Here is a 27,635-nt window from a genome sequence, read left to right as displayed (position 1 = left end):
TAAATGCATTAACTTTAGGACGCAAGAATATATCTGAAGAATCGTTGTTTTTTTTGTTTGTTTTTTTGTAACTTTACTTGTTTGCAAAAACTTTTATAAAGGTAGGACAATTGGCTCATTGAATTTCTAACTGAGTTTCGCGAAACCGCTATTTTTTCATATTTTTTTTTAGTTTTTTCATACAACCTAAAACCTACTTTTAAAATAATTTTATCTTTTAGACAAATATCAGAAGTTCTGTCATTTGTTCAAAAATGAACAAGCATATCATTCTTAAAAAATTTCAGTTAGCAAAGTCTCGTTTAGTAATGAAATTAGGCTTACTGGAACAGGCACAACTTTTATGCTTGAGTCTTTTTGACAAGTTTTATCATGCTGATACCATTAACGCCTTAACAAAAATCTTTTGCGTCTACTGCAACAACTTTGGAGTTAAAGCTGCTCTTTCTTATTCAAAAACTTTCTTTTGAAGCTTCGTTTTCGTTGTATTATTATTAACAAAAATCCATATTTTTTTAAAAATATCTAATTTAATTTTTTTATCTCTTTTTTTTTTTTGTTTTTTTTGTTTTTAAGCGTGCAATTTCAGCGACATTTTTATGTGTATGTAGGATATGCCTTGACAGTGAAGATTTGAATTTTTTGCAAAAGATATAATATCTATGTTTTCTTTTTTTTCTTTATAAATAAGTGTCTTAAACTAACATAATTATTAAGATTTTAAAAAATCTGAAGCATTTACAATTATTTTGTATTGAATTTAGATATTAGTAAATTTAACAATGTATTAAATTTGCTAAAGACTCTATATAAACTATATAGTTCTGAATAATAATTTGTACATCAATTTAAATCAAAGATTTGTTTAATTTTGTATTGCCAGTAGCATTTGTAGCCCAAACTCAAAAAAATATATCGAATATTGATCAGTAATAAGAATAATAAACATTAGAGCATATTAAAAATACTTCTACAAGCAGAGAAGTTTGTAACAGTAATTATAAACCCTGAATCAGAAGTTCAAATAAATTTAAATACAATTGCTATAAAAGATCTATATAAATCTTAATAATAAATTATATAATTATGAGTAAACAGAGTTACAAAATTGCAGACTGACCTCTATACTAGAATCAACTGATTTATTATTATCTTCAGAATCAGCAATACTCTCGGCAACAGAGATTTAAGAAATCTAGATTAAAAAAGTAACAATAAATATAATTTTTTACCTGTTATAATCTTCATAATAAGAAAATTAAACAAGTGAGCAAAACAAAAAAAATTTAATTTTTAAATTTTTTTTGTCACAAAACGATAAACATTTTCTAAAAAAAGACGTTTAAGCAAATATAACTTTAAAAAAAGACGTTTAAGCAATATAACTTTAGAAGGTTAGATGATTTTTTTTCACTGTATACTAGGGGTACCCATTTTGTTTGTCATGTTGGAACTTTATTACACGGTATCGCAAAAGAATGGTACAGATGTCATATTTATATATATATATATATATATATATATATATATAATTTTTTTTTTTTTTTTTTTTAGTGGGATGACTGGAAGTATCTGCACCAATTTTAAAGTTTTATTTTGTGATATTTTTAATCAATTTTATATCAAGTTTCGCCTGTTGGCGCCAGTAGTAGCTATATTCCAATCGATTTAATTTTTTTGTTAAGATGTCTGTTTTCATATTAGTTAACAAATATGAAATAGTGTAGTACATTTCGTACATAAAAGAGACCTATCTATTTTGATTAAATTTTGAAATATCGCTAAAATATGATGCTACAATGAAATAAAGTATACCGTTAAAAAAAAAGTAAATATTTTAAAACAACTGTTTTTATATTGAATTAAATCTTCGAAGTGTCTTAGAAACTTGATGACGGTTTTACAAAATGGTATCACTAAGGAAAATTCAGCTGGTGTAGGAAGATGCGGAGCAACAAAAACTGGCTACGGAACAATTAATGTTGGAGCGACGACAGTTGCTGACTCCTTGTACGCACTTTTCAACTGTGTTTTTCCAAGCATTCTTTATCTGGAGTAGATCCTGTAGCTTCCTTTCACTCTTAAAGCCACCTACATTGTCTTGAATGAACTTTACTGCTCTTTCGGATGAATCGTTGACCTCATCAACAGATATGAAAATGTTTTGGAACTCAAAATATCCTGAAAATTCTTTCCAAAAGATCTGAGGTTTCCTCCAGATGCATATTTTGATACTATGCCCCAGAATAAAAAAGACTAACCATGAGTCCTTAAAAAATATGCAGCAAAAAATCTGGAAGCACTGTTCTGATTCATGCAATTTTATGATTGCTGTGTTTGTCTCTCTCCATCAAGTATAAACTCTTAGCTATATCTTCATTATCTTTGTATATCCCACCTTCAGAAGAGGCTTGCAATATTACAATTGTAGTAGGATCCAAATATCCGGTATGGTTTTCTGACGTTTTTACATCAACTTTGGCTGTAGGTATAAAATTAGCATTGTTGCACATCTGCCAATAGTTTCTCTGATCCTGCAAATAATTTATATGTGTTTTTCAAATTATTAACATTTCTATTATTATATTTGTTTGTTAAACTAACAAATTAGCAGCAGAATCTACAAATTCGTTTGTCAGGAATCATGGAGCCTAAAATGAAGAAATATAATCATCCATCTTATCAATTTCTTTGATAATATCTTCACTCATGGTTTATGACTTGTCTGATTCATGCCAGCAGTAGTTTCATGGAGTAAAAGGTATGGTCTTACGAAATGGCTGAGCTTGTAATAATGTATTTTAATAAAGGTCACGTTATCAGGTACAAACTTTAAAAAAAATGGAGCTATCTCACATGCACGCTTTATAGGGCGTGTATGTGAGATAGCTCAAGTTTTGTGAATTTTTTACCTAGTGACGTGATCTTTATTAATATACATAATAATAAGCTCAGCTATTTCACTGTATTCGCCACGTTTTACCAATGTCTAATTATAAATAAGGAATAATATTTTTGGTGTAACAATGAGTATTGTTTGCTCTTTGACAACTTTGATTTATTTAACTTATCTCACAGTTTCTCAATATACCACTGTCTGTAAGGTTTTTGCAGGTTTGCAGTGCTAAACAATCTTGCTTCTCCACCTAGGTACCACTGAATTTTTGGTGGTTAAACCTGATTAAATCCTTTACTTAAATCCCGTCATTTTCATGCCAGTGTTTATTCAATAATTTAAACATGCTTCTTTTAAGTTAGATCTCAAAACAGCTGCATCCTTCTGTATGATTATGTTAAAGATTCTGTGACCAGAGCTGAGGGACGAAGTAATACCATCAATATTTCAACCAGAACTGGTAACAACAGAACTAATAAGTGCATTTTCCTAATTTTAAGAAATACCCATTTCAATTGAAGCTCTTGCAAATTTTGACATTATATCTTTAGGAAGAATAAGTACCTAACCTTTATCAGCTTTTTTCTTCTTAAATTAATGAATCTGAAAATTTTTATCAAAAGAGAAACCGTAGCGCAGTGATTAACGCGCTTGCCTCAGAAGAGATCTGTGGTTTAACGCTAGAGATCTGTGGTTTAACGCTAGAGATCTGTGGTTTAACGCTAGAGATCTGTGGTTTAACGCTAGAGATCTGTGGTTTAACGCTAGAGATCTGTGGTTTAACGCCACCTCTGGGCAAGTTTTATAACATTGTTAAGAAAGAAGACGTGAACTTCCTTTCAATTGCTCTTCCGCGATGCTTTGTGATAAGACCATAAGGATTTCATGGACACCTAATATAAATAAAAAATTTGATCTGTACACTTAATATCTGATGATAACGTATGTTACAATTCTTGTAAGAGTCAGTTTTCAGTGTCACCGACCGTGTAAAAAAAACGTTGAAACCGAGGTCCGTGTAAAAAAAACGTGAAAACCGCCGTCCGTGTAAAAAAAGTTGAAATAAAACGTTAAAACCGAGGTAAAAGAAATGAAAGTGATGAAAATTTCCCGGTCTTAAAAAAAGGTGGCGCATGCGCAAAAAAAAAAAAGATCAGGTGACAAAAAAATTTTTTATTTAAAAAAAACTGTTACAGTTAAAAAATGTTACAATAACGATTTTTTTTCTTCTCTGAAAATAGGATATTTTTCTTTGACAAAGTTTTCAAATGTCATGTTTGGATGAAATCGTTTTCCAATGGTGACATAATGATTATAAATGTCGAGTTCTTCAAAAAATGTTTTTTTATATTTTTCTGCAGACATCAAGACAAATACCAATTCTTCACCAGTTAATTGGATTGTGTGTTTAACAGTACAATTGCGATTTCCACACATTGTATTAGTTAGCTAAAAAAAATATTTTTATATTTATAGAAAATAGTTTTATAATAAAAAAATAACCGTGATAAATATTTACAAAAATGATTCATTATAAAAATTTTTATTGAGTTCAAATGGGGGTGCATCGCAAATCCATTGTTCTAGAGGGCTCGTGTTACTTTTTTCTTCCATTTGTTTTTTGTTCTTCAATTCTAATTTTGAGCATTTTTCAAAATCCAAACCTTTTAATTTTATATGAAAATTTTTTAGTTTTATATCTGCGGGTTTAATTCGAATGAAGTAGCTGTGAGGTCTTCTTCCCAGTTTTCATTATTATTATTATTCATTTTTTATTTATAGCTAAAAAAAGAAAAAATGTTAGTATAAAGTAATATAAAAAATAAAAGATAAAAAAGAGCATAAAAAAACATAAAAAAAATGCGAAAAAATATATATTCTAAAAATAAAAAATACAAAGGTTATTTATTTAGCACACATGATTGGCATAACCCGCATTTCTTGATGCAAAAGTAACGTTTGTTTAATCGATTTGAATGTTCTAAAGAATGCTTTTGCATTTTGAAATAGTAGGCATACATGGCTGTAAAAACAAAAAAAAGAATTAATAAAAAATTTTAATGATAAAAATAAATACAGAAAAAAAAAATATACCTTTTATTTGTTTTTTTACTTTTTTGTTTGGCTTTCTTTTGCTGTAACCATATTTCATTTTTTTTAATAGTTTGTCTATAAATATAAAATGATATCATTATTATGTACAAAATTATTTTTACAAATATAATTATATTGATCTATTGTCCATTGAATGTATTTTCTAATACAATTATAAAAAAAATCAAGTTGTTCATTTTTAATATAACGATTATTATAGTGAGATCTAAACATTTCGTATAAAGAAGCTATAATTTTTCTTTGTATCCAATAAAATAAATTATGATTGAATAGAAAACTAATGTTGTAATCATAAGAAAAGTCACAAATATAAAAAGATTTGTTTTCATCATAATAAAAATATAAATTTCCAAGCTGTTCTTTTAATAATTCAAATTCAATTTTAATTCTTCTATATGCCAATTTTCTTTTACACAATTCTTTTAACGTTTTCAAGTCTTCATCCATGTTATTTTTTGTTTCGGATGTAAACCAACTAACAATGTGGATAATGTCGTATTCATAAAAGTGTTTACTTCTTTGCATTTTTTTATTAGTTAACTAAAAAAAAATAAAAAAATTAAAAATATTGTTTTACAATTTGAAAATGAATAAAACAAGGTTCAATAGTATAAAAATATTGTTGTTGTGACCAATTTATATATTCCATGATTAAACGATATAATTTTCGTATTAAATGTATTTCTAGTTGTTTATTTGGATCAGCAAAATAGGATATTTCTGTGAAAAGTATATGAAATAATTTGTAAAGATATTCTCTTTGAAGATTAAAAAATAATAAACGATTATTAAAAATATTAAAATAGGAATCAAATTCAAAATCAACGATGGAATGAAAGCTGTAAAATAACAAACGAATATTATCTTTATTTTTCCATTTGCTATGTCGTAGTTTGGTTTTATCAAATAAAGAAATAATTTTCTTTTGCAACTCTTGAAATTCTAAATAAATTCGACGATAAGCCAAAGTTCTTTTGCACAAATCTTTCAAGCTAAGTTGTGATTGAATTTCACGGGTAAATCTGTTAAAGTGATTCAAACTAAAACTGTCGAAAATAAATTGATAATAAGAAAAATGACGTTTTTCTGGACTAAACCACATGAGTGTTTGTTGTTCAAAGTTTTTAATATAAGAAAGAATGTTGAATTCTAAATAATGACTAGCTTTTCTTGTTTCTTTGTCTATTTCTATAAACTTTTTTTCTCGTGCCATTTGTTTATGAAGTCTTTGTAAAAAGTGACGAAGTGTAGTTTCTTCTTTATCAAGTATTCTTCTAATATTTCCCCAGTTGCTTCCCATTATTTTTAATTAGTTGTCTAAAAAAAAAAAAAGTTTACAAATGGAGTTAATACAAGTAAAAAAAATTTACAAATTTGAGTTATACAAGTAAAAAAAAATTTTTTTTTCCTAAAAAAAAGAGTTAAATGAATTCTTGTGCACATTCAGGTGCTTCAGCTGGCTTTGGATTATATAAAAGAAATAGTTCTTGCTGTTTCGCTTCTACAACCGCACTTGGATATGCTGGTGCATATACAGGTGGACGATTATTAACAACGCATTCTTCGTAACTAGGAAGACGTGGTATTTTATTTTTGTATTTGTTGAAAATATCATTTCGATGAATTGTTTTACATAATACGAGTAGATATTCCAATTTACTTTCTAATGATTCGTAAAGATGACCATGTTCACTTTGAATAGTATTATCTTTAAAGTATTCTATCATATCCAAACCATTTTTTAAAGTTTGTTTGATTCCTAACGGTATTCTGAGTAAGAATTTGATAGATTGCACGTTGTTGGTTGTTAGTTCCAAACTAATTTCTCTGAATATGTCAATTGTATTCATTTTTTTTATTAGTTAATCTAAAAAAAAATAAGGGTTAATAATGTTAGATAAAGTACAAAAAAACATTTTAAAAAATAGGATAAATACATTTTTTTACATAAAATATGTTATTGTATACTAATCGTAATAAATAAATTATTGTTAATAATAAATGGTTTTAGTTCTTCGTGTGAAATAAAATTCTTATAACCAACAGCCACATTATATTCAGTGGTAGGTTTATCAAATGAACTGTCGTCTAAAAGTTGAAGATAATTATTGTTGGTAGTAGTACGAGTAAAAAATTGTTCTTTATTTCTCAAGGTGATATTGACATTTTTGGTAAAAGGCCATTGTAAACCATCGTCCAGGTCACCTCTTAACAATTGAAAGTAAATGGCTAGATTGTTGATGACGGTACTTCGTGTATACACTTTTATTCGATAACGGTATCCTTCTGATGTGTAAATGGGTTCTGAATAAAATGTTTCATCTGATAACAGTCTGAGATTCATTTGATCGAGTTTGATCAATTGCGTGTCTTTAAAAACATGTTGAATTACCTTGACTTCTTTAGGTTGTTGAATGGAATTTTTTAAAGCTAAGAATTCTGTGCTATTTTCTTCTGCAATATGATAAAGTTTTGTTATTTCTTGGTTCGTTTTTGCTAGGGTTTGTTGAAGTTTGTCATTTTCTTCTTTTAGATTTTTAATTTCTTTTTCTTGAAGACTCTTCATTTTAATCATGATTTGATTCATAGAAAGATTCAAATAATTTAAATTTTTCTTTTCGTCTTGAACGACTTGGTTCAAATAACGATTTTGTTGCTCTTTATAATATTGAAAGCAGATGACAGAGTGCTCATAATAATCTTGATCATCGATTTTGGTATTACAAAAAAAACATATTTTTTGTATATCTAGAAATTCATAATCACATTCGTGGTTTAACAAATCTTGTACCTTTTTTTTACAGGTGAAACATTCGTGGGAGTATTGTTCTGTACAACAATCTGCTTGATGCTGTAAAAGTTCTTTTGAACTAAATTCTTTGTCACAAAAACAGCAAGGATATATGTTGGCTGACATTTTTTTATTAGTTGCTGAAAAAAAAACATTTATTTATATAAAAAAATATAAAAAAAATATACATGTCTTTTTTAACATAAAAGAATTAATAAATAAACAAAATTGCTCAATAAAACATATAAAAGAATAAAAATATAAATAAGGTTCTTTTCAATAACTTCTTCTTCTTCAAATATATTGTTAAAAGTTATATTTTCTACTTCTTTTTGTTCTTCATTTAAATAATCACCAAACCCAGGAAACATATCTTCAAAATCATCATTATTATTCATTTTTTTAGTTGTCTAAAAAAAAAGAAAAAAATTACAAACCAAAGTGATCTTATTTTATCACAACTGTTCGTCTTATGCTGCAATACGATGAAAAAAAAATTACAAAATAAAGTGATCTTATTTTATTACAACAGTTCGTCTTATGCTGCAATACGATAAAAGTTTATGATAAAAAGCGATTTCAAACCCATGTTCTTTCAAACCATGGTGTTCTTGTTGTCGAGTTTATTATTTAAAAAGTGATGATTGTTATTTATTAAGGTTTTCTAATTATTTTAGTTGGCTAAAAAAAGATATATTTATAAATAAAAAATTATAAATAAAGCTCTGGTAAGTTGTCCATTTTATTAATAACGTCTATAACGTATTGTTCCCAATCCATTTCATCTAAGATTTCATGCATTTCTTTTTCTATTTCTTCCACTTCTTTTTCCATTTCTTCTTCCAACATTTGTAATTTAAGTTCTTCAATATCATCTGATTCTTCTTCCATTTCTTGTACTAATTGAACTAAATATTTTTCATAATCTTCCTCTGTTAATTCTCCCATTTCCATAAGTTCTTCCAAATCTTTTTCTTCTTCTTTTGTCAATAATAACTCGTAGCATATAGTATCCTCATTATTTTCTCCATAACTAAAAGAAAAATAAAATATAAAAAAATAAAATATAAAAAATGTATAAAAAAGAAAAAATAGTGTATAGGCTTACCATCCACAGTTTTTGATATATCGATTTTCGATATATTGTTTCATTATTTTAATATATTAGGTCGCTAAAAAAATAAAAAAATTACAAATTAATTACAAAAATTTACAATACTTTACAATACTGAAATACTGAAATAACCTAAAAGTGTATTATTAAATACTAAAAAAAATTATTGCATTATAAAATTTTTTACAATTTCCATAGTTTTTTTTATATGATCTAAAAGTGTATTATTAATTTCATATGTTGTATTATCGATAGTCCATTCCCATAAAGCTTCATATATAGCGCGAGCTGCTTCGAGTTCGGTACCTTTTCTTTGATAAATCAAGTTTAAAAGTCTCATCATTCTTTCATTACTGTTGGGGTAATCGTGTTGTATACATTCTATTTCTCGCTTTTCATAACCAAGATAAGCTGCTAAAGTTTGCCATCGTTCTGCCATTTGCCAAGGTTGCAATTGTGCTGCTATTTTTAGTTTTAATTGTGTATAATTCATTATTTTATTTGCTAAAAATATAAAAAAATTAATACAAATAATTCATTATAAATAATTTACATTGCTGAATATTATATAAAAGTTTTTCGTCTTCCCATGTTGATAAAATAAAATACAAATGCTTTATCGCCGACTTTTTGTTTGGTTGATTTAGTATAAATGAAGTTAATACGTTTTTTAATTTATCGAATGTTTTTATATAATTTTTATTAATTTTTCTAATTTCAGTTCTTTTTAAATTTAACAAAAACGCCAAATGTTTCCATTCAAGATGGAGTTGCTTTGAGGTGTGATTTATTATTTCTTTAATCATTTTTTATTTATTCTAGTATATATAAAATAGTAATATTAAAATAGTAATAACAAAAAAATAGTAATGTATATATAATAGTAATAACAAAATAGTAATAACAAAATAGTAATAACAACTAAAAAAAATTTTTTTCTATAAAAAAATATATACAAAAGCTTTATAAAATTTCGCTTTCTGTATATTCTGGATCTGGACTCTCTAAAAAAACAGACAAAGGGGATATTAAAAAAAATATTTATACTTTTTAATAAAATAAAAAAAGATCAAGTTCAACTTACGAGGAGAGTAGTCCCAGTGTGAAGGACCCACTTCCCTATTGGGTTCTGGTGGTGATTGTGGTGGTGATCGTGGTGATAGTGGTGATAGTGGCGATAGTAGTGGTGAACGTGGTGGTGAACGTGGATAGGGATTTTCTAAAAAAAGAAAATATTTTTTAAAAAATGAATTTTTTTAATAAGAAAAAATGGTAAAGTTAAAAAAACTTACGACGAGTGCGAGAAAATCTTGTATGATCTACAAAATTTTGGCTGACAAAGTTTCTAAACTCTGTTAGTTTTTGCATTTCTTTTTCTAGAAAAAAAATAGTATTTTAAAAAATAATAATTTTTCTTATAAAAATGAAAAAAAAACCATAAAAACAATTACCTCTTTTTGCGTTGTATGGAAATACTAGTGCAATGGGTTTTTTTTTTTCATTTTGAATAATGAAAAATTGATCTTTTTCACTATCGCTAAACACTTCATATTTTATATTATTGATAGTAATATATCTCATTATTAAAACTAAAAAAAATAGGTTTATTTAGAAATAAATACTCTATTTTTTATTGTAATAAATATAAATAGTTATAAATATCATTTTTTCATAAAATGCCTAAAATAAGGTATACTCCTAGATCATTAAACACTGTCAATATGGCACGTACAAAAACAACAGTTCCTAGAACAAAAAAAGCAGTTCAAACACAAACAAGTAGAAAACAAAGTTCAACATCGACACAGACTGAAAATCAGTATTTACCAAGCAATTGTAAAAGAATATTATCGTGTTTACGAAGAACAAATAACAGATATAAAGATAATAAAACAAATCGTAAACTTGGAAGAGTTGGCAAAAGAATAAAACGCTGGGTTCATACTGCCGAATCCTATGTCGATATTAAACAACAATTAAAAGAAGCAAATATACGACGAAAAAATAAATAATATATTTATAAAAGTATTTACAAATTATATAGATTTCTTTTTATTAAATAATTTAATTTTCTTTTAGCATTGCGACGTTTATACGACTTGCTTTGTTTTTTCTAAAAAATTTAAAAAAATAAAAAATTCTTAAAAAAAATTTATTTCTTTTTAAAAAAATTTTTTTTTAAAAAAAACAACTTACTTTTTTTTTCAAAATATTGTTTTCTTGGAGCGGTTGAGTGTTTTGTTGGTTAGTTGGTATTTCTTGCTTAGTTGGGAGTTGGTTACTTGATATTTCTTGTGTATTTACTTTCGGTGTTTTTTTTGTTTTTATTAATTGTAAAGTCTATATCTGTGTTTGTTTCGTTAAAAATTTCATAGTTGATATCGATATCTTCGTAATCATCTATGACGATGATTTCTTTTTCATCGTCTATTTCATCGTCGCTTATAACAGTTATATCATTATCGCTAAATTCTAGTTCTTGTTCGCTTAATTCCATATTACCTGAAATAATTTCATCATTCTTCATAATTTTAGTCATTGTAAGTGTTAGCTTAGTAAAGCGAGCTTTTGCCATTTGGTTTTGATAATAAAAAATGCGCTTTTTATGTATAAAATTTAATCTCTACAGATTAGTTTGTATAAAAGAGTAAGTGAAGCAACTTTATTCAATGAAAAGAAAATGCTGTGTCATGTTAGTTAAATTTAGAAAGTTTTAATAATGCTTTTATGAACAAGATTAAAACAGATTAAAAAACGAAGTAAACAACCTTTTTAAAAACTCTACGAAGAAAAAACTCCGCGATAAGTGTTAAAACAACATGTTAAATAAATTCAAAACTTTATGAACCAATACGTCGACGTAGCATAGTGCATTTGTTCGCCGCACTATGTTTCAAACGCCATGCCATTAGACCGTCGTGGGTTCGATTCTCGTTGAGGGTAGTAGAAAGTATAGAAAGTTTAATGTTAAAACACTAACTCGAAAGAATTAGTGAGTGCGTCTAGAAAGTATAGAAAGTTCAATGTTAAAACACTAACTCGAAAGAATTAGTGAGTGCGTCTAGAAAGTATAGAAAGTTCAATGTTAAAACACTAACTCGAAAGAATTAGTGAGTGCGTCTAGAAAGTATAGAAAGTTCAATGTTAAAACACTAACTCGAAAGAATTAGTGAGTGCGTCTAGAAAGTATAGAAAGTTCAATGTTAAAACACTAACTCGAAAGAATTAGTGAGTGTGTCGAGTGAAAACACTAACTTGAAAGAATTAGTGATGTGAGAACGAGTGTGTGAGTAAGCAGGCTAAGGACTAAGTCAGGACTAAGTAAGTTAAGTAAGGACTAAGTAAGGTTAAGTAAGTAAGTAAGAAAAAATACGGCCGTATAAAAAAAATAAAGACTGTAAGAAAAAAACACAAGTAAGTAGGCCTACTAAGATAAAGTAAAGACAGAATAAGTAAGGTTGTGTCAGGGTGACACTATGTTTTTTATATTGTAAAAAAAAAAGATATAAAAAAAATACAAGTCAAAAAAAGTTAAAGTCAAAAAAAAAAAAAAGTTAAAGTCGAAAAAAAGTTAAAGTCAAAAAAAAGTTAAAGTCAAAAAAAAGTTAAAGTCGAAAAAGTTAAAGTTAAAAAAAAAGTTAAAGACAAAAATGGCTGCAGATGATATTGATTTTTCCCGTATGATTGTAAGACGAAATTTATTTTCAACACCTTCTTATAAAAGCAATTTGAGACCTAAATATACATCTAAATTACCCAAATATACAGTAGATGGAAAATGGCCTTTTCATAGGGATGCTTTTTTTGAATTTTTTGATAGGACCTCTTTTGATGAAAACGAGTTAACTGATCCCAATAATACAGAACTAAGAACTCTAAGACGTAGAAGAGTTAAGAAAAATTTAAAAAAAATAAAGCGTCAATATTGTAGAAAAGCACTGATGTGTTATCGAAAAACAAAAAGCAAGTATATAAATAATAAACAAAATCGCGAAATGAATCGAGTAGGAAAACCGATATATCGTTTTGTTTTAACAAAAGTGGATCGCGATAAACACAGAAATATTTATTAAAAAATGAGACATAGAAGACATGGAGGGCATAGAAATGCTAGAAGATATATTTTTGTTCATCGAAAATCGAAACCTAATCCTAGACCTTATCATTCTTTAATCGGTAAAGGACGAAAGCGTATAATTAGAAAACGCGGTAAAGGTATCATTGGTAACCTATTCGGAAATATACCCGTACTTGGTGATGTAATTAAAACTATGTTTTAATCGGATTAAAAAACATGTATAAAAAAGCTCAACTCTGTAAAACGTTCATTTACAAAAAAGAATGAATTCAACAGTGTGTAAACACGTCAAAAGAAAAAGTCATATTAAAAAATATTGTGACAAATGTTTTGTGCAAAAATTTCGAGTCTATGTCGAAGAAAATATTAAAGAATGTCTTTGGTTATTGAAAAATATGGAAAAACAGAGTCAAAAGCTTAAAAATTTACGTACAGACACAATTGCTTATGGCGATTATATTCTTACGTACGAATATGAAAACGGTGTTGCTGAAATTATCAGCGGAGATAAAGAAAATGGACACACAAAAACATCTACTTTTTTTGGTGGATTTATATTAGATTTTGATATTATAAACAAAATATATAGCATATCACATGTATATGACGGTGTTTTTTATATTGGTAATAAAATACCAAAAATATATTGATAAAAAAAAATATTTGATAGTGTTTTTTCTGTTTTTTTAAAAAAAAGTACTATAAATTTGTTTGTTTTGAAATAAAAAAAAATTCATTTGAAGAAAAAATATTCATTTGAAATAAACAAAAAAAAAATGGAGTTTAAAACTTGTTTAAACGAATTTTATAACACTGTTATGAATGTAGAAGCTTCCAAGTTTGAAGCTAGCGATATTTTAAAACATGTTGAAGGCGATTTTAAATTAGTATTTCGTTTGGATGCAAGTAAACAAATCAAAGTAACTCGTGATAATAATAAAGCCCATATTGAATTTTTTTATGGCGAAATCAACCACATTTGTTCCACATTTGAAATGAATTATGAAGACTTTGTTGATGTTATTAAAGAGACATTTAATGTTTGGCAACTCGAAGAAGCAGACATAAAAGAATGAAACATTTTACTGATTATTTAGAGAGTTATTATGGGGAATAATTATTAAAGTAACACGTTTCAACGATGAATTTATTATTGAGTTTATATATGAAGAAGTTCCTTTTGAAACTTTTAAACTTCCTTTGAAACATTTTTTAGTTTATGTTGAGCATTGTCAACAAATATGGCTTTTAAGCGCAAAAGATATTTGAGATCAAAAAGACGTAAAAGTCATAAAAAGAGAATACGCAGAAGAGGAAGAGGATTAGCTGATTTTATCACGCCTAAAAATGTAACTAACGCATTGCAAGTGGGTTCGCTGTTATACAGTATAAAAAAAGCGTGGAAAGGCAAAAAAACAAAAACGCCTCCTGTTCCTGTTGTTACAAAACCTGCCAACCCTTATATGCCTCCGGATAAAGTGTTTGAAGTATATTAAAAAAAAAAAAGTTGTAAAAAAATATTATATTAATTCATTTAATGAATAAATATGTACATATAAAAAATTGTTTCTTTTTTCTTGTTCTCGTTTCTTTTTGTAACGTTTTATTAGAATAGTTTTTTTTCCTTTGCAAGTTAAACAATTTATTTTATAAAGATGTATTTTTGCAGATCTTTTGGTAACAGTATTAAAAATCCATACTTCTTGATTTACAACGTGGATAGTGCAGTTTTTTAATAAATGTTGATTTTTTTTTTCTTTTAAAACTACAAAAAACAGTTCACCATATCCATTGCACGTGACGCATTTTTCTTCTACGATTTCTTCTAATAGCGTGTGCGCTGTTCTCTTCATGATTCTGTTTATATTAAATTCAGAGCAATCTGCCTTTTTATTTCTTTTTTAGTCATGACATCATCAATAGGTACATCTAAAAATTGATTGGCAGTCTTTAATCGCGTATAATTGTTTGCATAAATTCTATCCATTTCATTTTGCATCATGTAATAAATGTTTTCCTCGTTCATCACAGCTGGAATGGCTTGAATATCCAATAGGGATAACTTACCCCACGTACCTTCATAATTTGTTCTTAAGAATCCTGCATCTTTTAAAAATCTTTTAGCAGCATTTTGAGCTAATAATTGTTTTTCGTAAATATCATAATGTAAAGGAATTTGTTTTGTTTTCATAGACAAAAGATCACGTTCCAGATTTTCCTGTTTTTTCATATAAAAATGCAACTGCATGTCTTTTTCAAACAGTTGTTTAGCAGTGTTATCAAGGTGTTGAAAGAGTTCGTGTTTAATAAACTGAAAAAATGAATAAAGATTTATTTGAACTAGTGAAGAGGCATGAAGCGTTGTTACTTCAAAAAAATAATGGTTTAACAGTCTGCACAACGAAGGTAAATATATTTGATCTGTATATAATACATTTTCGCTGCGAAAGACTAGAGCCACAAAATAGGCGGCAAATGCACCACATAAACTACTATCATTCCATTGAAAAGGAAATTTATTGTATGAAAAAAATACATTTTGATTGCCTGTGATTTCGCTATATTTTAAAATAAATTTGGTAAACCAATAAAATTCACGATTTTCTGCTGTCCATTCTGTAGGAAAATGATTGGATTGACGTATATAAGAATTAATTTCAATTTCGTTGTAGTTAATGTTAATCGTGTTGATTTGTATATTGCTATTCACTTCTTCTACTGCTTCAAACAAATATTTATTAAATCTTAAATGTTTTGGAATTTGTTGCAATACACTTTCTTCACCTAAACTATCAAAACAAAAAAAATGACCCTTGTCTATTTTCATCAACACTCTCCAATGTTGACCTGCGTCTTTTGTAGTTTCATTGTTGTAAATGATAAAGGAACCATTTTTTTTCATTTGTTGAATAATATGAATATGTGTTTTTGTTTGACTTAGTTCGTCAAAAGCATATATTCCTATAAAATAATTTTTAAATTCTGAATTTTTAAAAAAACGAGACAAAGAATCATCAGTAGCCATTTTTTTTTATTCTTCTTTTTCTAAATTAAAAAAACTCGCAATAAATAGTGTTACAACAGCGTGTAATATATTAACAAATAAAGTTTTTTTATCGCCGGTTCCTTCCTTTATAATTCCTTCAATGTTTCTTTTAACAGACTTCTTTTTTAAAGCGCCATCTAGTTTTTCTATCAAAGAAGTAATGGTAGGTATTACTTTTGAAGTAAACGTATCCACAAAACCGTCAGTTTGATCGCCTTCTGTTAGAATCATAGGTGGTTTGATTTTTCTTTCTAGCAGTAAAAGAGTAAGCTTGGTTTTATAGAGTTCTATTACATAATGTTCGCCATAGGTTTCTTTCAAATCATCAAAGTAGTTGAGATGAATAGAACAAAGTTGAGGATTTTCGAGTAAATTATTAAATTCGCTGTTTTTAAAACATTTTTCAATACTGTAAGAATTTAATGTTATCCTTTTAGATTTGAGTACATTTTGTAAAAATTCAAACGAATTTTTATCTGTAAAATGTTCTTCTTCTACGTAATCCGATGAAGGTGAAGAATTTCCAGACTTGTGTTCGTAATATTTATATCTTTTAGATACTTCATCGAGCGCGCACACTGCGCAATTGTTGTGAATTTTTTTAATGATGCTATCAACGCGATTCATTTTTTTAATTAAAAATGTAAAAAAAAATATTTTTAAAAAATTTGATTTTTTATACTTTTTTATTCGTTTTGTAAAAGAATACGCTTCTTTTTTTAATAAAAAAGCATTTTTTTTTCTAGTTGTGGTTGTTAGATTTGGAATTTATAACCAATAAAGAGATTCACAAGTGGGGAAAAAATTGTATCAGAGAGTTATGTTTGCGTTCACTTGCTGATAAAAAGTTTTATCACGTACAAGTTATACCATGTGAAAAATTTGAAAACATGGAAGAAAAAGATAAAAAAGTATTTTTATACTGTCTAAAGAATATTCATGGGTTAGAATATTATCCCACATTCAAATATACCGGTGAAATCATATTTTGCTGCTCCGTAGTGGATTATTTAAAAACTATATTTTCAAAACTCGAATATAATGTTGTATTTTATAAAGGTGGAAACATGGAAAAATATGTGTTGGCTACAATAAATGATCAAAAAATAGTTACATTCGATTTAAATAAATTATTATTTCCAAAATTGTGTAAACTACCTACTTATTTCAACAATGAAAGTTTATGTTTAGAACATTATCATCATAACTATGTGAAAAAACATATCCACGAACATTGTCCTAAATATGAAACATATATGTTTGCACACTATTTAGAAGATTTTGTAAATGGGTTTATAGAAAATATCGACGTGCAAGATTATACAGAATTAAATGTTGAAGAATACTCGAGTTTTATTAAATTTATAAAAGATAACATTCAATGTATTTATATATTAAAAAAAGACACTTGTGAATGTTTTAATAATATATTTCAAGTAAACAAACTTGTATATCAACTTTTTGATATGGAAAAAAAATAAAAAAATAAAAAAAAATTGTCTTGTTTATAATCCTTCTTCCGCAGTCACATAATATTTGGTGTAATGAGTGTTTGAATGAATAGGTTGTTTCAATACCATCATGTTGTTTTCATAATTATAAACGTCATCCTCTTTTCTATATAAAATCCTTGAAATGTTAAAATTTCTTTTAAAGAAAAAAAACCATTGAGCTGTGGGAAACATTTCTATTAAACTTTTTTCGTGAAAATTGCAACGTTCAAAGGCTTTGTAAATGTACACTTTATCTCCTTCTTGATGTACTTTTTTTTGTATAAAATATTCATAAATAGGAACGGGTGTGTATAGGGTATAATAACCATTATGAAAAACTTTATCGTCAAACGAAAAACAAGGTAGAGGATCCATGCAAGCTGGAACAACATAATTTAACAGTTTACAATTTTTCTTCAACTGATCATATTCCCATTTGTTAGATAGATAAGGAAATAAAAAATAATACTTTAAAGTGGGTTTAAGTTTGCTTTTCCACGAAGTTTGCTTTTCCATGTTTTTTGATTTGTAATAAAGTTTATATACTTTAAGAAAGTCTTCTAGTTGTTTTTTTAATTCTTCGTGTTGTTTTTCTACATTTGTTTTGATTACATTTAAAAAATCATCGTTTATCAGGCGACATACTTCGAGCATGTTCGTTCTCCATGATGGTGCTTGTTCTACAAAATTCATATAACGTCGTGATGGTTTTTCAAACAAATCAAGTCTATTTTCATAGTCTTTAGCTATAAAAATATAATATAAATCCTTGAATTTTTCTTCTTCCAAGTTTAATTCCAAGTTAAAATTTTTTAAATACTTAAAGATAATGTCTTGCCATTCTTCATACGTGTTATTTAAATGGTGAAATTCAAACAACATAGGATGTAATTCATTATCTGGATAAAAAAGTTGAACAGCTTTGATAAGACTTTCGTCGAGTTGTTTGCTAGTCATTTTCTCTTTCACAAATGAACTAGCGTTTTATTTTTTTTCACCCTTTATATAGGAAAATAGAGAGATTAAAAAAAACAAGTTTTTTAATATTAAAACAGGTTTTTTAAATCAAAAAAATTACAAAAATTTTTATTTAAAAAAAAAAATTATTCTTCTTCTTCTGGTACTTCTGGTACTTCTGGTTCGACTTTGGTTTTTTTTGTTTCAATTTCAGCAAGCTCGAGCGAAGCTCTTTTCAAATTTTGATTTAAATTTCGTGAAACGCCATTTTTAATTAACGAATTATGAAAAGATGGTTCTATAGCCAACTGTCTTGCATATTCTGTAGTATAAATTTCGTCTTCTTCTTTGGCTAATCGTATACTAAAATTGCTAAAATCGATCGTTTTTAATATGCGAGTTTTAGGGTAAGCTACTTGCATATAGGCTTTGTTTTGAGCTTCTTGCATAGCCATCATCAAACTTTCCAATACTTTTTTGGTCATTTTGTTATGATTAAATTTAAACACCGTATTATTAGTGAGTTCACCTTTGTTCATTTTAAATGTGTTGTCGTCTTTAGTCAATTTCAATTCGCATCTAAACAAATAATTTGTTTTGTTGAGATCGCACATTTCTCTATATCTCCATGGAAACAAGATTTCACAACCCTCATTTTTTGGTTTGTAAATCAATTCTTTTTTATTAAAGTTAAATTGCGCCAACGGTTTAAGAGGAACAGTAGAATATTGTTTTTCTTTCACATTTTTTTCTTCTTTAAATTCAATGAGCCACAAAGTAACAGCTGCTAGATCTGCAAATTTAACATAGTTGTTATCATTGCAGTAAACAATTTCAAACTCTGTCATTTTTTGATGTTCGTTGTGTTGTGAATGAACTTTGAAATGGAAATGAACTCTTTTTATACTGTTTCAGTTGAAAAGAGAGATTAAAAAAACAAGTACTAAACAAGTTTTTTAGAAAAATGTTAATCCCTTAATCAAGAGTCTAAAGTTCAATGTGTGGTACGATGAACTTTAAACTTTGTACTTTATACTTTTAATTCTGTTTTTTAATGTTAGAGATAATGTTGTTATGACTACTATTTTATATAAAAAGGACTCTGAAAAAAATCAAATCATTAACATCTTCTGGTCAAGTCAGCAAGAACTAAACAAGATGATTAGAATAAGAGATAATTTAGAAAAGTCTTTTTATGAAACAAAAGAGAGCGCATGTTTTGATCTAAGAAGCATAAAGGATGTTATACTTCAAGCACATCAACGTATTTTAATAAGTACTGGAGTCTATATTGATCAAATAGATTCAAATTTAGCAGGACATGTATATTCAAAATCAGGTATTGCTTTCAAATATGGTGTTGTAGTGTTCAATGCTCCAGGCGTAATAGATGCTGATTATAAAGGCGAAATTAAAGTTCTATTGATGAATCATTCTGAAAAAGATTATGTTATTAAACGTGGTGATGCTGTTGCTCAAATGGGTTTTGTGAAAATGTATAAAGCTATAAAAGATGTAATAGAAATAGATGGTTGTTTCGCTCGTCAAGTACCAATACCAATGTTTAAAAATGTAGAAAGAAAGGGTGGTTTTGGTTCCACAGGAAAATAATTTTTTTTGTAAAATATTTTTGTAAAATTTTTTTATTTTTTTAGATTAGTAAAAAAATATGTCATTCCTTCTTTTGGACGCTTGGAACGACATTAGAAAAATTGATGTTGAACAACATACTCGTTTAAAAAACATATCATTGTTTGTAGGTAACGGTTATGATGCTATTTCATTTGGTGAAGTAGTCGATAATACGATTAAAATGAAGACGAACTTTTATCAAGCAATTATTTATCAAGCAACTAATTTATCAAATTTATATTTGATTGTTTTTGAAAGTATTTATGAAAAATGTCAATCTATGAAAAACATGATATTATCAATGAATATAAGAGATGACGAAAATTATTTAACAGATTTACAATTTATCGAAAACACTTTTTTAGAATTAATAACATTTATTAATAAACATATTAAATGTAATCAAAATTTAGTATATCAATTTAATCATTTAACTGTATAAATGAAGTGTATCATTTTTTATAATTTTAACTGTATAAACATTGTTCTGTATATTTTTTATTTATTTTTTAGATTAGTAAAAAATTATGTCATCGTTTATTTTCACCAATGATGCACCTTTATAATTTTTTTATTTTTTTAGAAAAACTAATAAAAAATGGATTGGTCTACACGCTTTGCTTGGGATACTATTTTACAACATGATGAAGAACAATATGGACGTTTATCAAATATAATGGGTTTTGTTGGTAACCGTCATATGGATTCATTTACTCATGTAATGGAAGATATTAATGATATGAAAAGTTCTTTTATACAAACAATTCAAGTCATGTCTTTAAATAAACTAGTTTGCTATTTGGACATTTTTTCTAAAATTAAACTTGATTGTGGCGATAGAGAAAAATTACTTATGGAAAATATAGAAGATATTGTGATTGAGGATATGAACGAAATGGAAAAGAATAGTTGTATTTATAATTATATAACGAGTTTAAAAACCATTGCAGAAATTTTTTCAGAATTGTTAACTTTTAGTTATAAACATATTGAATGTAATCACGATTTAAATTATGAATTTAAACATTTATCTGTATAATTTTTTTATTTTTTTTAGATTAACTAATTAAAAAATGGATAATGAAAAATGGTCTGATCAACACATCAAATGGATTACCAAATGTTACAAACTTCATCATTCTGAACGGAAATTGTGGAAGTTTTTGGAAGAATTATCACCTGTTTTTTATTTTCATTTTGTTATTGTTAAAGAATTTTTAACTAACGACGATCATCAAGATGGCATAGTGGGACAACTTAATAAAATAACAGAAATTATAGATAAAAATAACGAGCTCATCAAAAAATATCTCAATATACGTCAGTTTTTAATAGAGATGTTCAATTTCATGATTGTCACTTGCAATGCTGCGATTGAAGAAGACGAATTTATTGTAAAAAAAGAAAAGGAAGAATTTGCAAGAAGAGATGAAGCCTTGTTTTCTTATATGAAAGTAAACGTGGACATGAAAAATTTTCATTACATTTCAAAGCACGAAGAAAGATTAATATTAAAAAAAACAATTAAAAATTGTTTTACGCTTCTTCTTATAAATATTTATATCGAGTAACTTGATTTTTTTTTATACTTTTTAATAACTTTTGTATTTTTTTAGGTAAACTAATAAAAAATATGGAATTCTTTCGAGATTATAAATGTGGAAAATACATCTCTCATAAATATAGAAAGTTGGATAAACGTAACGCAGATGTTGCTGCTGAATATAAAATAGTAAAATGTTTTGTTGAATATGGTGATGATTTTAAAGATTTTCACGATAACAATGAAGCAGTAAATGAATTGAACCGTTTAATACGAAAAGATGCTGAAAAAGATGGTTTTATAAACAGATTGAGAACTTTGCAACTGTATTATCAAGCCATGTACAAATTATTTACGACAAATCAAAAAAATATTGAATGGCTTAAAATAGAGGTAGAAGAAGATAAAGAAAAACAAAAAGAAAGAGATGTGGCTATGTTTGAGTATATTGAAAAAAATGTCCCTGAATTTCGCAAAGAAATAATGAAACATTTTTCTTTTGTCAACAAGACTGAAAAAACAATAGGTATTCGCGAAGAATTACAACTTTCTTTTTTAAAAACAATGGAATATTTGAGTACCTTTTTTGATTAAATTTTTTTTTCTCTTTAGATTACATAATAAAAAAATGGTAAAAATAATAGTTCGACCAACAAACAGCATTATGGCAACAACACCAACAATTTGTCAATACATAGAATTGTGTCATCATAAAGAATGTCAAAAGACTAAACTTATTTATGCAATGAATGTGGAAAAAAAAATTGTCATCAATAATATTATTTTTAGATAAATTATTATTCATTTTTTTATAATTTTTATTGTATTTTTTAGATTACATAATAAAAAATGGTTGTGGTTTGTGAATTTGAAATTGTTAAAAATAAAGATGGAAGCTTTGCTCTTATTGATCACGACAACAATGCTTTTCGTTACGGCAATCTTCTTCTAGAATGTATAAGACAAACTTATTTGAATTCTATGAATGGTTTGGAAGATTATCATCTTAAAGAATTGTTTCGAGAAGATAGTTTGGAAGATTATCATCTTAAAGAATTGTTTCAAGAAGAAATGACTCAAGATGAATTTGATGAATTTGTAAAACAAGTGCACCAAATTAAACCTAAAAAACTACGAGTTGATAAATATTCAGAAGAAAAAACTTTTAAAAGAGAAAAAGAAATTTTGGAAGCATTTTTATTAGAAGATTGGCGCATGAGTGAACAAGCTTCTGAAATGTGTGAAAAAGTAGCTAAAAAAATAGGACTTGACAAAACAACACTTTTATTTATTTGTAAAAAACCTGATTTTGTTTATGAAGCTCTATGTAAAATAGCTCAATGTGAATGTATATCGAATTGTGTATTTTGTATTTTAAATGCTTGTTACATTTATGCTGAAATAAGAAGAATTTTTTAAAATTTTTTAAAAAAATGTATTTTTTTTTAGATTACATAATAAAAAATGGAAAAAAATATAAAGTTGGCTTGCCAAAAATTGGGATTCAGTGAAGTGTTGATGAAAAATAATTTTTGTTATCATTATCGGGGTATTAACAGTTTGGCTTCGTGTGTTTGTGAATCGGTTGATATGTGTCGAAAATGTAAAAAGATTGTGTTGGAAATATTATTTTCAGAAAATAGAGATTATGTGTTGAAATATGAACAACCTTTTTATATGGATAAAGATGGATTTATATGGATAAATAATTAAATTTTGATATTGAATTTTTGTATACATATTTTTTTTGTATTTTTTATATTGAATTTTGTTTAAACTTTGTATATGTGTTTTTTGTATTTTTTATATTTTTATATTGAATTTTTGTTATTTTTTTAGATTTATATAAAAAATGGAAAATAACATAATATTAGCCAGCAAAAAATTGGGTTATTCTGAAGATTTGATGAAAAAAGACATTTATAACTTAGCTTTGTGTGATTGTAAAACAGATGATATGCTTCGTTTTTTATATGTTAGAATGATAATGACAGACAAAAGACAGAATAAAGATAGAAAGCGAGAATAAAACAAATAATTATATTTTTTTATGGTATTTTTGTTTAAAACTTTGTAATATTGAATTTTTTATATTAAATTTTTTTAGATTACATAATAAAAATGGAAAAAAATATAAAATTAGCATGTATAAAATTGGGATTCAGTGAAGTGTTGACGAAAAAAAACTTTCGTTATTATAAACAGGAAATTTATCAGCTAGCTTCGTGTGTTTGCAAAAGAGATAATTTGTGTGAGAAATGTCGAATGATTGTGAGAGATTGTAATGGCAGAAAAAAGAGACTCTGTAAGAAGAAAACGAGAGTATCAAGAAATTGAATAATGATATTTTGTATATGGAATTTTATTTAAAACTTTGTAATATTTAATGTTTTATTTAATAATTTTTTTTCATATTAAATTTTATAGTATTTTGTTTATATTTTTTTTTGTTTTTTTATTTAAAAAAAATTTTTTATATTAAATTTTATAGCATTTTGTTTATATTTTTTTTTGTTTAAAACTTTGTATACATTTTTTTTTTGTATTTTTTAGTTTTCATAATAAAAAATGGAAAATTATACATTGAGCTTGTTGGAATTGTCAGAAAAAACAAAGAAAAGTTTGAATTATTTGGCTTTTTGCACTTGTGATATGCTCGATATGTGTCAAGAATGTAAACGAATAGGAAACGAATTGTCAATTTTAAATCTTGATTATCCAACAATATAAACATTTTTTAAATACGATTGTTTAAACAAACTCATGTTATATTTAAATAATAAAAAAATTTTTTTATATTTTGTTTAAATTTTGTATATATTATTTTGTTTATTTTTTTTATAACGAATTTTGTATACATTTTTTTGTATTTTTTTTAGATTACATAATAAAATTACATAATAAAAAAATGGAACAAGAGGAGATATCGTGGTGTAACTATTCTATTATATTAAAAGCTTCAAAAAAAATGAATTTATCTAAAAAAATTATTTTAAAAGATTATAAAAAACAAAAGAAATTTTTAACCGAATGTCAATGTGACGAATACAAACCATCATTTCTTTGTATGTTTTGTTGTTCTTGTGTGGATACAGCTTCAAAAAAAATGGATTTAACTAAAGAACAACTCTTTGAAATTTATAGAAATAAAAAGAAAAAGATTAAATTTTTGGCTGAATGTCAATGTGGAGAATACGATCCTGTGTTTGATTATCGTTTTCTTTGTTTATGTTGTAGTTATTGTGAGGATTCAATAAAAGAATTTTACACTATGATAATAAAAGCTTCTAGTAAACTTGCTTTATCATCTGATTTATTAAACAAAATTTTTGCTCTTATTAATTAAGAAATACGTGATTTAGTTAAATGTAATTGTGTTTTTGAACATTTGTGTGACAATTGTGTTTTTGAACATTTGTGTGACAATTGTATTTTTAAAAAAAATTTGGTATATCGATGGATTCGTTAAAGTAACTATTTTTTTATTAATGTATTTTTTTTCTTTATTTTTTTAGATTACATAATAAAAAATGCAACTAACAGAAAATGATTTGGATTTTTTGATGGAAAAAATATACCAATTCAATCGAGCTCACCCAGCTACATTGGAAGAAATTCGAATACATGCGATTAGTTCAAAACAAATTTTATGTAGTCGATGTCAATGGTATGGTGAGTACAAGTGGGATAATTTTTTCATTCAAGAAATGAAACGAGTACCTCATATATTGATTTTGATGGTTTTTCAATATTTAAAAAACATTATCATATTTATTTGAATTTAAATTTTGAATGTTTTTATGATTTTTTTAAATTAAAGTGTAAAGAAGATGTTTTAAACGATGTAAAAGAAAAATGTAAAGAAATTGAAAATTGTAAACATTATTTAAACGAATGTGAAGAGTGTGATGAGTATAGAGAATTTGATGGTGAAAGTTGTTCATTTATATATTGTGAAAAATGTTTTGATTCTGTATATTAATTGACAATTTTTTTTAGATGAATAAAATAAATGAAAATAACAACTTGTTGGAATTATTAAACAAACAAAATGAACAAATAAACGTATTGAACAAAGATGAAATGTCAGCTGTGAAATTTTTATTACTTGTTAATGGGAACAAAAACAATTTTTCAACTAAATTGGAAAAACTGATCAATAGAAACATTATATATATGATGTTTTTTATAAAATATGGTGTAATATTTTTATATTCGAAATAAATTTTTTTTTTTTTTTAGATGAATAATATAAATGAAAATAAAAAAATGTTGGAAAAGATTGTAAATATGAATTCTTTGTTGAAAGAAATTCGCGAAACTTTAACTGACGAGGAGAAAGAAAATTTTAACTGACGAGGAAATGGCATCTTTGAAATTTTTGTTAGACGAAAACGATAGTGACTTTTTATTTAAAATACGAACAAATTTAAATGTTAAAGTGATTTTGTTATTCTTTTTTATTAAATATTCTTATATGAATTTTTTCAGTAAATACAAAAAAAATATTTTTTTTTCAGCAAAATAATAAAAAAAAATGTTATCTTTGCAACAACAAAAAGCACTTCAATGGCTTGATGAAGGAAAGAATTTCTTTATTACTGGTGGTGCTGGATGCGGTAAAAGTTATATTGTCAACCAAATAGCTCAAAGCGAACAAATTTATAAAACAATACATATTACAGCGAGGACAGGAAAAGCATCTTATTTAATCAATGGTGTCACCATACATGCTTTTGCTGGTATAGAAACTGGTGTTAAAAGTGTCGATTATTATAAACGACATATGCATCAAGACATTAAAAAAACATGGTTGGAAACTGATGTTTTAATTATTGATGAAATTTCAATGATTAGCGCTTCAACATTTGATTTATTACATTCGATAGCTTGTGAAATTAGACAATGTTACGATGAATTATTTGGTGGTATACAAGTGATTGCTTGTGGTGATTTTTTTCAGTTGCCACCTGTTTCAGGTCAATTTGTTTTTAAATCACAAATATGGCTACACTACATGACAGAAGTGTTGGTTTTAACTCAATGTTTTAGACAAAAAGACGACGAACAATTTTTTGGAGCTTTAAATGAACTACGTGTTGGTCAAGTTTCAGACAAAACTATTGATTATTTTATGACGCGTTGTTTTGAAAAAGATGAAAATTTAAACTCTAAATATACAAGATTGTTTTTTAGAAACATCGAAGTGGATGTTTATAACAATCAAAAAATGGAAACTATCAAACAAGAAGGGTATTGGTTTTATGCTAAAGATGTTATTAAAAATCGAAATATTCCATGCTCGTTTCAAATTCCGGCAGCTGTTTGTCTTAAAATAGGTGCTATTGTGATGCTTGTAAGAAATATTAATGTGGAAGAAGGTTTGTGCAATGGTACTATTGGTACCGTTATTTTAATAGAAAGTAATGCAGTTTGGGTGATGATGAATAAAAAAGAAGTCAAAATTGAATGTGTCAAAGAAGAAATTTTAGATTGCTCTCATACTGTCGTGGGCTCAAGATTTGGTTTGCCTTTAAAATTAGCATTTTCTTTTACGGTTCATAAAGCACAAGGAAGTACCATGAATAAAGCCGTTGTTCAATTTAATTCAAAGGCTTTTATTAATAGTCTTTATTATGTTTCTTTATCACGAGTTTGCAATATTAACGATATATTTATAATTATTAATAATAAATTTGATTTACGAACACTATTTAAAAGTATTACTGTTGATTCTGATGTTTTGGAATTTTATAAAAAATACATGTAAAAATTTTTTTTTTTTAGATTCTTAAAAAAATGAAATTTGAATATCAAACTGAGGAAACTCGTTTTAGTAATAACAGTATATACACGGAACATTTTTTTTACATTAAAGATCGTTATAAAGATGAAGATATTGTAGAAGAATTACAACTTTATTCTGAAACTCAAAGTCCTGATGAAATTGTTCATCATGTTGAACAAAAA

At 26.3% G+C, this 27,635-nt stretch overlaps 2 protein-coding genes across 2 annotated transcripts; both read left to right on the top strand.

Moving 5' to 3' along the window:
• Positions 1–19,648: 19,648 nt before the first annotated feature.
• LOC136086431 (deoxyuridine 5'-triphosphate nucleotidohydrolase-like) lies at positions 19,649–20,101 on the top strand. Its single transcript, XM_065808728.1, has one exon. It carries the CDS (start codon positions 19,649–19,651, stop codon positions 20,099–20,101), a length of 453 nt encoding a protein of 150 aa, XP_065664800.1.
• A 6,101-nt stretch (positions 20,102–26,202) lies between these two features.
• On the top strand, positions 26,203–27,435 carry LOC136086430 (ATP-dependent DNA helicase PIF1-like). The gene has a single exon (XM_065808727.1). The coding sequence runs from the start codon at positions 26,203–26,205 to the stop codon at positions 27,433–27,435; it is 1,233 nt and encodes a 410-aa protein (XP_065664799.1).
• Positions 27,436–27,635: the final 200 nt, after the last annotated feature.

Source organism: Hydra vulgaris, chromosome 10, assembly GCF_038396675.1.
Source record: "Hydra vulgaris chromosome 10, alternate assembly HydraT2T_AEP".
In the NCBI taxonomy this organism is placed as follows: domain Eukaryota; kingdom Metazoa; phylum Cnidaria; class Hydrozoa; order Anthoathecata; family Hydridae; genus Hydra; species Hydra vulgaris.
This window is presented reverse-complemented; position numbering and strand designations above follow the sequence as displayed.